Genomic DNA, 16,254 nt, shown 5'->3' with positions numbered 1-16,254 from the left:
ATAGACATTAAAGACCCTGTTACCTAGCAACCAAACACAACAAACTGTAGACTATTCAAACTGGACATTTTGGGGCAACAATTCTTTTCTAACTCAAGTTTTTATGAAAAATCCAAATGATGGAAACAGATTGTGTAAAGGAAATGAGGATATATTGGTGAGTCACAGTCCTGGAAACATGAGTTGTGCTCTGATGAAGACGCCTGATCCAAATGTGGATTTTTGAAATGTTCTTCATGAGATTCAAACTGATTGAAGCTTTGAATTAAAGGTGTCAACACATTTCTGCATTGGATTCATTCTGTTTCAGTGTCTAAGGTTGGTTTTGTGGCAGAAACCAAGTTTTTGTTGAACAGTAGCGTTTGAAAAAGCAGAAAGTGGCTTTGAAGATGGTCAGGAGAACTTCTTTGAAGAGGAGGACTTCTCCAAACATCCACAACCTTAGAGGAAATTTTCTGAGCATTCATAGAATGCTTTAACAATGACTCATCATTTTCCACAAGAAGCTAATGAGTTTTTCCAAATGCATGCTGGATATTCTTAGTTCTAGCTTGGAAAGCACTTTGTGGGATTTCCCTGGAAAACCTGCTTTATCAATCATTTTGGTCTCTTTTTCTTCTTCTAAGTTCCAGCATGGTGAGTGTGCAGGTCGCCATGGCAACCACTGTCCAGGTCAAAGGGAGGACCACGGCCATCCAGTCTCCAGGCTTTTGGATTGATTTGGATTTGATAAACATTTGTTTCCCACATTTTAATAGTAGAATTCAACACGGGACATATAGTGGATTGTAAGAATAGGAACAAAAACAGCAACAACAAAATAATCCTCCTCCCCTTAAAACATGCATTTGACTCTGAACAAGTCTAAAACAGATCCAAGCAAAGACCAGCGCTGGGGCTCCTGCTAGTTTCTTTTAGAAGAGCCTGCCTCTTCCAAACATAGAATGTTCAACAACTAGAGCTAAAAATGTCTGTTGGTAGATTTCTGGATGTTGGCCGTATCCCAGCGAGCAAGGCCAAGTCAGCCCCAGATGGTTTCAAAGTGGACAGAAAATGTTTTTAGGAGTTTCTAGAATGTTCAACAACTAGAGCTAAATGAAACTAGTGCATGAAATGACAAAGAACTTCCTGTTTGAAAGGAATCTCATGATGGCTTCCACCTGTCTCTTTGCTTTTCCTTTCTTTTTTGGGTTTCTCCTCTTTGGGAGGTTACACAAAACTGCACTTTAACCCAGAAGGAAACAACAACCGCTCCACAATCCCTGAATCCCCTACAGCCTTTATCGAAACATTTACATTGACCATTATCACACATTTGATTGCATTTTCTCAGAAAAACAAGCACAACTTCCCGTTTGTTTGTGTGTGAAATGATTCCAAAAAGCCATGTGTCATCCTGGAGGGACTGGTTTCTCATCAATGCAGACCACCAAGTTTCTCTGGTTTCTGACTATTTGGTGGCTGGTAGGCCTTTTGGGATTTTTGTCAGGGAAAGAAGTGAACCTGGGCTCCAAATATTGGAAGACACTGATCTAAAAGTACTAGGACATCTGGAGAAAGCTCTAGTTCTGCTCCCACTCAGTCCAAAGCACTGAAGATAGATGGAGTTGGATTTGGGAGAGGACTGAGCTCATTCAGATGAAGAAAGAACAAGTCAACAGATGAAGAAGATTTCAGGAAGTTTCCCATTCAACAATTTCAAGTTTCCAGAGAGCTAGTTTAGCATCCGTTTACTGGAAGCTGCAGTGAAGGCAGCCATGTTGGAGCCTCACACATGTTCTCATTAGGATCAAATGAACCAGTGTGTTTGAGACTGAAAGAAAGACTGAAGGACAAAGAAATATGAAGATTCATTAAGGATCAAATCCAGACTTTATTCATGTTTTCAGACAAAAAAGCTGCAGACATTTTAGAGACACAATTGAGGTTTTTCAACACTTTTCTGACCAGAAGATGCAGTTCTGGATACAGCCAGAAGGTGTCGCCCTTCTCATTTCTAATACAAGTTCAGACTACAGACCTGACTGATTTGGTTTGGTTTTTGTTCTTTTAGCCATCATGTATGAAGACATCAGACCTAGAATTACAGAAAAAAACATTAAAAATGTTTCACAAACTTATTTTAATAAACTGAAAATGTATAATTTCTGTCTATTGGAAGTCATTTGAAGTGAAGCTGTGAAAGTGACCACATTTGTTCAACAGCCTCATAGCAACAAGAAACAAAGCAGATTTCTCTCCAAAGAAGTTTTTCCTCCGTTTTCCATCCAAACAAAGACAAACAGATGTTCTGTTTGGCAGAAATGTGTTTCCACCCAGAGGAACCTGCAGCAGCTGCTGATCCATCAGAAGATTCTGGACCTGCAGAGACTTCCCACACAGCTGCCTCTGCCTCCAAAGAAGCTGCTGATCTGCATGGAGAGAGAGAGAGCTCCAAGTCTCTGCAACCAAAGCAAAGAAGCAACCAGAGAACAGAAGCACAGAGCTGAAGCAAACATCCCAGAACGTTTGCTTTGGGAGTCCCACCTTCAGTTTGATCCGCTTCAAGACAAAGTCCCACATGAAAGAGATCAAAGTGAGCTAACCAAGCGCTTCATCCAAGAGAAGCAGCTCCAAAGCACAAAGACTCCGTCTGGTTGCAGGAACTCTGGGAAAGAAGGAGCAGGAGGAACTCCTGCAGGAATCTCTGCAGGAAACATCAGCTTGGAAAGAAGAGCTGACTCAGCTGAAACATCAGCTAACATGTCAGCAGTCTGTGGCTGAGACCAAGTCAACACTCCTGCAGCGCTCAGCTGCAGCAAAAAGACACCCAGCAAACGTGGAGAGAGAGAGAGAGAGAGAGAGAGAGAGAGAGAGAGAGAGAGAGAGAGAGAGAGAGAGAGAGAGAGAGAGAGAGAGAGAGAGAGAGAGAGAGAGAGAGAGAGAGAGAGAGAGAGAGAGAGAGAGAGAGAGAGAGAGAGAGAGAGAGAGAGAGAGAGAGAGAGAGAGAGAGAGAGAGAGAGAGAGAGAGAGAGAGAGAGAGAGAGAGAGAGAGAGAGAGAGAGAGAGAGAGAGAGAGAGAGAGAGAGAGAGAGAGAGAGAGAGAGAGAGAGAGAGAGAGAGAGAGAGAGAGAGAGAGAGAGAGAGAGAGAGAGAGAGAGAGATGATAGTTACAGAAATTATGAGTTTAACAAGTCAACACAGTACAGAAGGGTTAAAAGTGAGGAATCCATAAATGAATCCAAAAATGATTTATTAGCCCAAAATTGGGAGGAAATTTACAAAAAACAATGCGTCAATGAAGCTTATGAATGCTTCTTAAAACTATTTGAAGCATTGTTTAATTAAAAAAAAGTGTCCTATTAAAGCATTTAGAAAAAAAATAAATTATAACCAAAGCCCCTGGGGCACAAAGGGGCTACAAAATGCCTGTTAAAAAAACTGTCTCTACAAAGAGTTTTTAAAACCAAGAACTAAAGAGGCAGAAAACAGATACAAAAAAAAAACAGAAATAAATAAACCAAAACTATAAGAAGATGCAAAAAAAATATTATGACAACTTACTTGATGAAAACAAAAGTAACATCAAAAACATCTGGAGCCTTCTTTACACAATTATTAAAAAGGGTGCCAAAAATAGTTATCCTAAATACTTTATTTATGATGAAAGGGAAAGTTACAAGATGGTGGCTGAAAGCTTTAATCAGTATTTTGTAAATGTTGGACCCGAATTAGCAAAAACACTCTCTGATTCAGGACCAACGGGAAACCAGTACCATGAACTAATCAGTCGGAATCCCAGTTCAATGTTTCTCAGTTTTGGTAAGCCCCTCCTCCTGGGGTTGCTCTCCATCAGTCCCAAGATAGAGGAAAAGAATTGCCTCTTCAAAACATAGAATGTGCAGAATTAATTTGCTGTCTGCTCCGAATGCCACAAATTATGCAGGAACTGAAAAATCACACAGAACATACACCCAAAAAGCACTAGATGTTGTGCAAATTCTAAATGTGCAAATGTGCAAAATTTGATAATAAACAGTAGTGAACGATGAGGATGTGCAAGGTGCAGTTTGTTGTTACTCCTGTCACGGAGTCTGATGGCAGAGGGAAAGAAAGAGTTCCTGAGGGGAGGAGAGTGAACAGACCTGGTTGGGGGTGGGTGGGGTCCTTGATGGTGGAGGCAGCTCTACTGTGGATCCTGCGTTTGTAGATGCTCTGCAGCGAGGGAAGAGGAGTCCTGGGGATTTTGGACGCCGTCTTCACCACTCTCTGCAGGCGTTTGCGGTCCACGGCGGTAGAGCTGCTGTACCACACTGTGATGCAGCTGCTTCAACAGGATCAGAATCAACAGGAATCCAGTTGAATCCAGATGTTGGAAACACAGATGTCCTACAGCAGGGCTGTTCCTTCCTGCTCCTGGAGATCTACTACCTGCCTGTTCTCCAGCTCTCCCTGCACTCCTTCCTGCTGATCACCTGGACCAGGTGTGTTCATCCAGTCACAATCTGGAGACATCTGATGGAGCCAATCAGCAGCTAGCAGGGCTTGGAGATCTGGAAAACAGGCAGGTTGGTAGATCTCTAGGACCAGGATTGAGCAGCCCTGTCTTCCAGCTTTCATTCCCAGAATGCAACAGTTTGACTGAGAATGAATGTTCTCCTGCTGTTGCTGTGAGGATTCTGCAGGTCCGTTCTTCAGTGGTTCTGGTGGTGTTCTGTCTGTCAGTCCCTCCAGGTTGATGGATGGAGAACCTGAAGGATCCAGAGTGGAAAGAAGGCTAAACCAATCAGAAAACATTCTGTTCAACAGAAACATTTAGTTTCAGACCCGGAATGAGGAAGCTGTGACCTCACCACAAATACTCTTCCTTTATTTTGAAAATCCCCTGCTGTTTGATTGTGTACTTAGTAGCAGCTTCCTGTCCCTGCAGGATCTGCTCTGTGTTGAATTCAGACGTCTGGCTAAAGTCCAAAGTGACTCCTGGACTCATTTAGAGCGTTTTTCTGAAACCTGAACGTCTGGAGGCTCTGAGTCCGAGCGGAGCTGCAAAGACACGAGCTGCAGCTCAGAAGAAAATGGTTTGATACCAAACTGGGGGGTTGGAGACACTTTTGGATTCATCTGGAAAGCTGCTTCACACCCAACGGGATTCCCGCGGTGGGCGTGGCCACTTTCAATGTTAAGTCAATGGTACAGACGCCATCTGAGGTCCTGAGGCGCCATTTGAGCGGTGGGCGTGGCCACTTTCAATGTAAAGTCAATGGTACAGACGCCATCTGAGGTCCTGAGGCGCCATTTGAGCGGTGGGCGTGGCCACTTTCAATGTTAAGTCAACAGTACAGACGCCATCTGAGGTACTGCGGCGCCATTTGAGCGGTGGGCGGCGTGAAGGTCTGGCCGCAGCGTGACGGTTTGAGTGACAGGGGGTAGAAAACACATCAATCTAGTGAATGGATCCATGGTTCTCCTGAACTTCCATTCATTCTCTTCCCCTGCTGGTTCCCTTTGGGGGCAGCGGGGTTTCAGGAAGCGTCCTGCCTGCTGTTGGCCAAAGGCGGCTTCACCCTTCAGTCTGCTGCAGGGCCCATGGAGCTGGAGCATTGATCTGGCTATGCGGCTCCAGGAGGAGAGCTGGCGGCCAGACAGAGAGCTGCTGCTGATGGAAAGACAGCCTGATCATCTCCTGAACTTTAGCTTTCTGGTTTCCATGGAGACCATCAGAAAAAGGTCCCTGATTTGATTCTGGTTTGTAGTTTTCCTCTGGGGTTGAAGTGGGACAGCAAGCCTTCAACGTCGGTCAGAGAGACGGAAAGACGGTGGAAGCGTCCGTCTTTCAGACTCATCAGGAGAGAAGATCACTGAACGGAGAGAATCTGAAGGATCCAGACATGGAGACGTGATTCCCCATGATTCTGGAGAACTCTTCATCATCCAGAAACCTGACCTCTCAGCATCATCCGTGTCTTCATGCAGTGGAAATGACAGAAACACAGACACCGCTCCATGTCGCCATCAGGCTGAAAACATTAGCTGGAAGCTCCGCCCACAGGCGGCGTCAAGCTCAGGAACACATTTGTGGACAGACGGCGAGCAGAGAATTATCCACGCGGTGAAAGAGAGGCGGTCAGTGTGGACGCAGCTGAACAGAAATGTATTCATGTTCATTCAAAACAAAGAGGACACTTTTGAATAGGAGGCAGAAAGGGCAGGTGTTCAAACCCCCCTAGGGTCCTGTGTGTGCACGTCTGACCAGCATCAACCTGTTATTTCTGTTGGTTCTGATCCAGAAAGGTTTTTAATTACCATTTATTTGTCATTAGTGTTCAGAGTTCATATAGTTTTGCATTTTTCAAGAAGTTTTTTGAACTTTTTGAGCTTTTCCAGTCTGGTTCTACTGGTTTTATTGGAGTTTCTACTGTTTTTATTGTTACTCCACGTGACCCAAAGGTCTCTGCTCGTCCCTGCTGTGCAGCTCTGTCCTTCCCCTCTGTCATGTGTTCATCCGTCCACATGAGGGCGCCGTCTAGGTCATGCCTGGTGAGCTGGAAGCCAAGAAAAGGAGGGAAAAATGGAGAAAATGAAAGACCTGAGGAAAGTTCAGCAGTTTATGCGTTTCTTTTTAAATAAAGTTTCTGCACGTGACCCGGAAGTAAACAGCACGAGGCGCTAGCAGCGTTAGCTTGTTAGCAGGCTAGCAGCGTTAGCTTGTGTTGAGAGGACGGTGGTGTTTTGTTGGGACGTTTGTGAGGTTTTTGGACAGAAAGGACGATACGTGGTTCTTGTGGGAACTCTCAGCATTTTCCAAAGTGTCGTAAATGAGTGAAGAAGTGTTGAACGGAAAGACAACGTGGATTGCTGTGATTGTGAGACTAGCAGATGATCGATCGGAGCTGCAGTGAAGAGGACGGCGGTGTTTGTGGGAGTTGGAGCTGAAGATCGGAGCAGGAACCATGTCTTCCCTTCAGTCTCTGAGAGAGTTGATCAGCGAGCGACTAGCTGCTGCTGCTGAAGAAATCTGCAGACTCTGTGAAGGAACCATCGTCCAGTACGAGCAGGAGCTCTGTCGTCAGCGCAGACTGCTGGATGTCATCTGGAAACCACAGCTGCAGCTACACCACATAGGTATGTCACCTTCATCAAAGAAACAGGCTGTGTCCGAATTCCTACCCTAACCCCTATAGTGCACTATAGTGCGGTCGCCATTTTGTAGGGTTATCCGAATCTTTTTTTATTCATTTTTTTAATTAATTGGAAAAAACAAATGAGGTTAACAGTTTGAGACAATTGTATACAATTATGCAAAGTATAGAACCATCGAAAAAAGTACTGGACATGTAAAAACAACAAATGCACGATAAAAAAGTAAAATTTTTACCAATAATACAGAAAAATAATAAATAAATACAAGACATTAAAATAAAAATAAAAAATAAATAAAAAGGCGGTTTACATAGATATTTGAATGATTCTTAGCTTAGGGGGTTATCAAAAAGCTGCAATTTACATATGATACTTTGAAGTTCTATAGCAAGTTTGTTTTCCATGAAGTTTACAGATGAAAAAAAAATAGCAGAGTTCTTTATGAAATGTAAAAAAAAAAGGTTTGATTTTAAGGAAACAACATTTATGTATATAGAATTTACCCAAAATAATTACAACATTCTGAATAAGTTCTGTGTTCTTGTTTTCTAAATTAAACCCAAAAATGATATCCTTAATAGAAAAGTCTGCTAAAAGTGGAATCTTGGGGAAAAGCCAATAATGTAAACTATTCCAAAAGACATCAGAATAAAAACATTCAAAGAAAAGACGCTCAGTTGTTTCAATCTCCACATGACAAAAATAACAACAATTTTCAGGAATTCCAAACCATTTTCTTAATAATTCTTTGGAAGGGTAAATACCTGAAAAGGTTTTAAAGTGGACTTCCTTGGCTTTAGGAGGAATGGGGAGTTTTAAATATTTAGTTAGAATAGGATTTTGTCTCCCCATTGATTAGACCAAAACTGTTGGTCTGCTTTAACAGAATGACTTTCCTGCAGTAGAATGCAGCTGGCTTTCATATTCTTACAGAATAGGAAAATAGATTTTCTTTTTACATTGTCTCGTAAACCCCTAACATTTAAAGAAACAAAAGAAACAAATTAGACATGAAATACAAAAAAACAATAACACGAAAATGAACAAAAGGTTACTTACTTATTAGCTAGTTACTGAAGGTGAAAGTGAGCGGTTGGAATTCAGATCCCAAACAACGTTGTAATCAGAACTATACCTCAAACTTTTAGAAGAAAAAAAAACTTTAGACCTTATAACGTTCAAGTTAACAACAACAGAGTTCGACTTTCCTCTGTGAACTTAAGGTGTGGAAAAAACGGAGCAAATGAGGTTTATGCTTTAAACAACAAAGCATTTATGATAATTAACTCCAAACGTGTAAAGAAGAATAAATAAAACACAGCTAGTCTGGAGACAGACGGACTCCGTTGGCGTACCCGATGTGGCCTCGATAGTAGACGTTCTGTCCCGCAGCTCTCGCTTTCTCCATTTTGGGCCAGACAGCAGCTCTTGCTTCTCGGTCAGCTTTGCAGAAATCCTGCTTGAAGAAGATTCCCAGCTCTTTACAAACCTTTGCATCCTTAGAAACCTTCCAGAAGATGTCGCGGTAGTGCCTCATGGAGAACTGGATGATGATTTGCCGGTGCCTCCCGGTTTCTTTCCTCCCCAGCCGATGTACTGTATCCACAACCATTTCCAACACCGATGTGTGCTGTGGCGCCATCTTTGCCAGGATCTCCAGGACTTCTTTGCGGGTGTTTTCCTCGCTTTTTTCTTTCAAACCTTGTAACTTCAGGTTCCAGCGCCGTTTATATCGCTCCATCTCCACCACCCTCTCTTTTAAGTCATCATTTTCTTTTTCAGCAAAGAAACTTCCTTTTCCAAATTATGCACTTTGGATTTGCAGTCCTTTATATCAGCAGCGTTTACCTCAGTGATCTTCCTCAGATTAGCCAAAATCACAGAGTTTTCCGGAAGTCTTCCGTCAAAGTCGTCAAATCTCGCCGTTAGTTTTTCGATGGCGGCAGTTAATGCTGACAACTCGGCATCACTTTTGTTAGAGACGGGTACCTTGTTAGGTGGAACGGAGGGTTTAGTGGGTGTAACCGGGGTTTTTCTTTTAGCAGACAGCGAGGAAACTTCCATGGCGTATTCGTGGTCATGTGTTGTCATCTCTGGGTTTTTGGATGCGGGAGTTGGATTCTCCGATACAGGCTTTTCCCGTGGCATTCTAGGAGCTCTTAATATTGCTGTTGTTGTTGTTTTTCCCAATTCGTTCTTGTCTATTTACAGTGGTAAGACTTGAGAGTGATAAAAAACAAAACAAAGCAAAACTAGTTCAGCAGTTTGAAAATGAGGTCAAAAGGGATATTTTGGGACCGGACCGTTGCAGCTCACAAAAAGTTGACTGCACGGACCGCCATCTTAGCTCCTCCTCGTTGTCCGAATCTAAAGTTAAAAAATCGAGTGGACTTGAAATTTCCCAGAAGTCTCTACGAAAAACCAGTGTGGATCGATGCTCACTCGATTGGCGAATATTGACCAGAATGCACTGCGTATGAGCCACAATGCATTGCGTTTGAAATGGCAGCTGGTTGGGCAAGGAAAACAACCTAAACATGTAAGTATATTAAAAAGTATCTAGTATCTGTTGTAAAATACATTTGTAAATACGTAAGATGATGTGTTTAATATGTTATATTCTTCAATCGACAACCTACATTGTTTTGAAGCTCATCAATTTCGGTAATGCTAAAGCTAACGCTAGCGCGAATTAGCGCCGAAGGCTAAAAACAAATGCTAGATATAACATCAAAAAGCAGTGATTTCTAACCGTAGTCATAAGTTATTAACAAATGTTTTAAATGTGTTTATATATGTAGGGACAGACGAGGATGAGGAAAATCTGATCCATCTGTGGATGGAGAAAGATAGCCTGTTTGTTTTCAGGCAAGCTCGTGCCGGATGGTAGTCAAGTCACTTGTTGATCATGATCAGATTTGTCTTTGTTAATAAATGGTGAATTGTTGTCATATTGGGGTAAAGGTTTTTGTTGAAAGAGGAGAGGAGAGGAGGAAAGAGCAAGAAGGGAGGGAGGAAAAGCGACAGGAGAGTCTGTTCAGCTTACTTGAGTTGAAAATATTGTTCAAAAAATGTAATGTTGCCGTTGTTTTTCCAATTTGTTTAATAAATGCATGAACAAAAATGAATTATTTACATGTTTTATTTAAATCAGAGCCATTTCTAACAATCTCAAAAGGATTTTCATATAAATATTAAATGTACTTATTTACAATTTCGTTTTTGTTAACATTTATTTTTACACATGTTAACAACAATTGTCGTCCTCCAAAGTCATGTGAGACACAGTTGGAGCTGAAAGGAAAGCAGAGATTTGTCCTTGCAGACGGACGCCACTCTGCTCGTCCTGCATGCACCTGGTGTCGTCCTGCAGTGGCTCCCAGCAGTCCCTTCGCTGATGCACAGATTGTGGAGAATTGAACTGCAGGCAATGATTTTCATTGCAAAGGTTGGTTTTACTTCCAGTGCCCCCAGAAAATTGCTCTCCTCCTCATCTTTATCATGCCAAATGCTCTCTCTCCACCACAGAGCGTGTTCTGGAGTGGTGCTTGTTGTAACATGCCTCAACCACATTCCTCATGGGTTCCCTGTAGGGTGTCAGCAGCGTGATAGGATGAGCAATGCAGGGATACCCACCATCACCCAAAAGGATCCTTCAGGTGGGTAATGTTTGATTTACATAAATTGGGCTTTTACGTAGAACCTGTGAATCATGGATTGATCCTGGATTCCCAACAAAAATATCTATAAATTTGGCATTAGAGTCACATACAGGCTGGTCCAATGGAATAAAAAAGTTTCCTGTTAAAATAACAAGCTGCATTTTCTTTTTGGGCCTTTATTCTTATGTGGCAGCCATCAATGCCCCCACGACCTTTTGGAAAGTGGAAGACCAGCCGAGCTGCTATAAAACCAGAGGTGACTAATGGCAGTTCATTCCCACTGGGAAGCTGGATGACCCTGCTCATCAGCTGGAGGATGCGGTCTGCCGTCCTGTGGACAATGTCACTCACAGTGGACCGTGGCATGTCAAAGGCTCTGGTTACCACACCATAAGATGTGCCACACCCCAGAGTGTGAGGAACCCGAAGCTGCTCCACCAGATGCTCGATGGTCTTGCCGAAAATCCGGTCTTAAACGAGTGATATGGTTTGACTCTGAATAAAAATGACTAAACTTTGAATTCACAAGTGTTTCATGTAGTTAGACTGTACAACTCCAAAATCCAATGTTGAAAAAGAATGTTAAAGTCTTACCCAGCAGATTGTGTAACCTTGAGCACAATTAGTGACAAATGCTTAAGTTTAACTAAAAAAAACTTTAAGTTTAACTCACAAGTTGTTATGTCTGGCCAGGACATCCAGAGGAAATCTTCTGAGACGTCTGCTTCTCCTCCTTGCTCTCCTGTGATGCTGCATATCTGCTCGTTTTCGGTTGAATTATTGCCATAAACACGGACAGATTCATATTCAAAGCTATTTTTAGTAAGGTAGAAGAGAAAACTACAGAAAAAAATGCCTCCTCGCAAGACCCAGTAAATCGTTCAGCGGTAAAAAAAGAGGGTTGATTTCTTGAGGGTTTATTTCTGAACAAATTCATTAAATCAACACAAATGTGTTTGTAATTTTATCATTTATAAATCAGCCACGTTTTCCTTTATCAGAACACAGCAGATTCATAAATAGTCTTTGTAAAAAATGTTCATATTTATTATTCTTTTACTTTCACAAATAGGTGTCATTCTCCGCGTTAGAAGTAGTTTGCCTCCAGACCAGGTGCGCCACTTTGTTTCCGTGTCAAGCGCCATATGATAACACCCGAAAGAGAAAAGTATTGAGCATGGGTGTCCGAATTGCTATGAAAATTCAGAGAACTATATAGAGAACTATATAGTGCTGCACTATATAGGGTTTTAGTAGTTAGGGATTAGGGTAGGAATTCGGACACAGCCCCTATCTACTAAAACCCTATATAAGGCGGCACTATATAGTTCTTTATATAGTCCTCTGAATTTTCAAAGCAATTCGGACACCCATGCTCACTACTTTTCTCTTTCGGGTGTTGTTCATAAGGCGCTTGACACGAAAACAAAGTGGCGCATTACCGCCACCACCTGGTCTGGAGGCGAAGACTATTTATTAATCTGCTGTGTTCTGATCATAGCTGATTTATAAATAATAAAATTACAAACACATTGGTGTTGACTTAATGTATCTGCTCAGAAATAAACCCCCAAGATATTTGTCCATGGCAAAAAAAAAAATATTTTTGTGCCAGTGAACGATTTACGGGCTCTTGCAAGGAGGCATTTTTTTCTGTAGTTTTCTCTTCTACCCTACTGAAAATAGCTTTGAATATGAATCTGTCCGTGTTCCTGGCAATAATTCAACCCTTTTTCGTGAGATCAAACCGAAAACGAGCAGATATGCAGCATCACAGGGCGGGAAGGAGGAGAAGCAGACGTATCAGAAGATTTCCTCTGGATGCCCTGGCCACCAGGATGACACCAGGAACCAGCAGGACGAGCAAAGTGGCGTCTGTCTGCGAGGACAAATTTCTGTTTTCCTTTCAGCTCCAACTGTGACACATGACTCTGGAAGACCACAATTATTGTTAACATGTATAAAAATAAATGTTGACATCTATAAACGAAATTGTAAATATGTACATTTGATATTTATATGAAAATCCTTTTGAGATTGTTAAAAATGGCTCAGATTTAAATAATACATGTAAATAATCCATTTTTGTTTAGGCATTTATTAAAATAATTGGAAAAACAACGACAACATAACATTTTTGAAAAATATTTTCAACTCATGTAAGCTTAACGGACTCTCCTGTCGCTCTTCCTCCCTTCTTGCTCTTTCAACAAAAACCTTTACCCCGTTTATGACAACGATTAACCGTTTATTAACAAATAAAGACAAATCTGATCAAGTGTCTCTAACTCAGACTCATCCGGCACGAGCTTGCCTGAAAACAAACAGGCTATCTTTCTCCATCCACAGATGGATCAGATTTTCCTCATCCTCGTCTGTCCCTACATATATAAACACATTTAAAACATTTGTTAATAACTTATGACTACGGTTAGAAATCACTGCTTTTTGATGTTATATCTAGCATTTGTTTTTAGCCTTCGGCGCTAATTCGCGCTAGTGTTAGCTTTAGCATTACCGAAATTGATGAGCTTCAAAACAATGTAGGTTGTCGATTGAAGAATATAACATATTAAACACATCATCTTACGTATTTACAAATATATTTTACAACAGATACTAGATACTTTTTAATATACTTACATGTTTAGGTTGTTTTCCTTGCCCAACCAGCTGCCATTTTCGAATAATTCAAACGCAATGCATTGTGGCTCATACGCATTGCATTCTGGTCCGAACGCAGTGCATTCTGGTCAATATTCGCCAATCGAGTGAGCATCGATCCACACTGGTTTTTCATAGAGACTTCTGGGAAATTTTTAGTCCACTCGATTTTTGAACTGTAGATTCGGACAGCACTTCCAAATGGCGACCGCACTATATAGTGCACTATATAGGGGTTATGGCAATAATTCGGACACAGGGACAGAGAAGCCCTTTGAGCTTCATGCTTTTCTTTTTGGGGACCCGCCTGTCACTCAGTGGTGGTTCTACACTAACTTACTCTCCGGGCGATAAACCAATCATTTCCTGTTTGACTTTGTGTACGAATTGTGCTATACAAATAAAATTACTTAAGTTACGTAAGTAATTGTAAAGCGTTACTACCCACCTCTGCATATATATTCATTTCAATCAGTCTCTTCTGGTCCTCCAGACTCCTCAGACATTTTCTCCAATGATCACTGATTTTACTGGTGCTTGACAAAATCCAAAAGTACGGGTGTCATGATAACCGCATCACCGTGGTGATGACCTCATCATATTTTTATTTGAAAGTTTTTTTTCTTTTAATTCTGCATATGGTGCGTTATTGGAACTATAATAAACGCATTAAACACATTTATCTTTGCTGATAATTTACTTTTTCTGCTAGTCCTGTGTTCAGACTTGTTCTCCTTCTCTCCCTGCACACGGCTTTCACCTGACCTTTTCGGCTGCGCACGTCTGTCACTGCCTCTGTGCTGCACGAGGCGTGCTCCCTACTCACACGCGTGTGCGGTTTCAGCGGCACACATCCTCACTGATTCTACAACAGAAGTTTCTATCTCAGGGAAAATACGACACACGGTTAACCGTGACACTGTGCCCCCTGCTGCTTTATCACCGCGTCACAGCTCTATCCAAAAGTGCTGTAAACGTATAAAAGGTTCCTTGTTGTGTTTGTGTCCCTGCAGTCCTCCCCCAGCATTGGATGACTGAAGAGGAAGATCTCTACAACCAGCAGAGGAACTTCAGAGTGGATCAGGAGGAACCAGAACCTCCACAGATTAAAGAGGAACTGGAGGAACCAGAACCTCTGCAGATTCAAAAGGAACAGAATGAACCAGAACCTCCACAGATGAAAGAGGAACAAGAGGAACCAGAACCTCCACAGATTAAAGAGGAACTGGAGGAACCAGAACCTCTGCAGATTCAAAAGGAACAGAATGAACCAGAACCTCCACAGATGAAAGAGGAACAGGAGGAACCAGAACCTCCACAGATGAAAGAGGAAAAGGAGGAACCAGGACCTCCACAAACTGAAGAAGAACTGGAGGAACCAGAACCTCCACAAACTGAAGACGAACAAGAGGAACCAGAACCTCCACAGATTAAAGAGGAACAGGAGGAACCAGAACCTCCACAGATGAAAGAGGAACAGGAAGAACCAGAACCTCCACAGATTAAAGAGGAACCAGGGGAACTCTGCATCAATCAGGATGAAGATCAGCTGGATCTGAAGCAGGAGACTGATACCTTGATGGAGATTCCTACTTATGAGGAAGATGAGAACAGTGAAGCAGATCTAAACAATCAGCAGAGCTTTAATGTAACTGATAGTCAGGATGAAGATGGAAACCAACATGAAGAACCAACATCAACTACAGATGAAGAGACAGAATCAACATCAACTACAGATGAAGAGACAGACCCACTGAACGGATATCAGAGGAAGAGGAGAGACAGAAGTCATGTCCAAAATGTGGACAGCTCTCACGTGTCAGCAGGTCAGTGTGTCTCTGATCTTCATCTCCACACTATCGTTATGTTCACTTCCTGGTTCTGGAGGTGATTTCTAAATAAAATAAATATAGTAACAGACATGTGAATGTAACGGTGTAATTCCTAACATTACAAAGCTGGTGTTGTGCTGAAATAAGTCTCAGAGACTGTGTCAAACATTTACTATAGATGCCTGCATGTTTACTGTGAATAATGGCAAGAATCTCAAACATTATATTTGTTTTCAGACTGTTTTCTTTTTTGTAATTTCATTTAAAAATAATTGGAGACATAATCAGGTTAAAAGTACATTTTCTGTCATCCCTCCGTCCCCTTTCTAGTAAATCTGTCCTATTTATCTCAGCATGATTTAATTTTAGTATACAGTTAGATGACATTAGAGACCTGTTTGTACCATTTATGAATTACTTATCTGTAATTTCATTTTTATTTTAAAACAATGTTACGAGCCGAGCCTTTCGGGGGTGGCTGAGCTTTCTCCTCACTTTGGATTGTTAGTTATGTTAATTGAATGCGGTGGTATCTGGGAGGCGATTGGCCCATCTCCTTTATTTTAGGTTGGACGTCATCCCCTGGTCGTCCTGGGTTGCCTGGCTCTCCATCTACAGCGTCGGCCCCGCCCCTCTGCGGTGGAGGCACGGACACATAAGCTGACGTGGCCCAAGCACCAGGGCGGCTGACTTTTCAGCTCGCCATTTGTGTTTTGTGCACTTATTTGTGTTTCGTTTCGGTTCTTGACACATTGGAATAATTTCTACTTATACCGGTTTGTTTAATTGTTTTGTTTTACGGGCATGTGCTCTTCGATTATTGTTAACGGTGTCTATATCCCGTTGGGATCCCATGTGGGAGGATGCCTGTGTGACAGACCCAGCCGCAGCTTTAGCCGCAGTTTTAGCCGCAGTTTTATACTGTTGTGCTAAAGAAAACAAAAAAATGTATTTTAAAAAAATTAAGTTTTTTATTG

At 41.9% G+C, this 16,254-nt stretch overlaps 2 protein-coding genes and 1 long non-coding RNA gene across 8 annotated transcripts in view; 2 read left to right on the top strand and 1 right to left on the bottom strand.

Moving 5' to 3' along the window:
- The window catches only part of LOC144986943 (uncharacterized), a 239,117-nt gene that overhangs the window by 52,964 nt on the left and 169,899 nt on the right, over nucleotides 1–16,254 (top strand). Inside the window, exons 1-2 of one of the 4 annotated variants that reach the window (XM_078935703.1) lie at nucleotides 5,466–7,101; nucleotides 14,459–15,271. The exons of 1 other annotated variant lie outside the window; for it this stretch is intronic. In XM_078935703.1, coding sequence (XP_078791829.1) covers nucleotides 6,930–7,101; nucleotides 14,459–15,271 — 985 coding nt within the window. In that variant the 5' untranslated portion in view covers nucleotides 5,466–6,929. Of the gene's footprint in view, nucleotides 1–5,465; nucleotides 7,102–14,458; nucleotides 15,272–16,254 lie in introns of those variants that run through there. 2 more of the 4 variants (XM_078935702.1, XM_078935704.1) reach the window with 2 other exon arrangements.
- LOC144987268 (uncharacterized) overlaps nucleotides 1–16,254 on the bottom strand; it is a 193,711-nt gene that overhangs the window by 70,314 nt on the left and 107,143 nt on the right. The window lies entirely within an intron of this gene.
- LOC144988452 (uncharacterized) lies at nucleotides 7,115–11,536 on the top strand. Its single transcript, XR_013652382.1, has 3 exons — nucleotides 7,115–10,567; nucleotides 10,648–10,778; nucleotides 10,975–11,536. It is a non-coding gene; the product is annotated as an uncharacterized LOC144988452 (long non-coding RNA).

This window comes from Oryzias latipes, chromosome 2 (genome assembly GCF_053564925.1).
Source record: "Oryzias latipes strain Hd-rR chromosome 2, Olatipes_Hd-rR_3.1".
In the NCBI taxonomy this organism is placed as follows: domain Eukaryota; kingdom Metazoa; phylum Chordata; class Actinopteri; order Beloniformes; family Adrianichthyidae; genus Oryzias; species Oryzias latipes.
The sequence above is the reverse complement of the archived record's forward strand: the minus strand, read 5'-3'. Positions and strand labels throughout refer to the sequence as shown.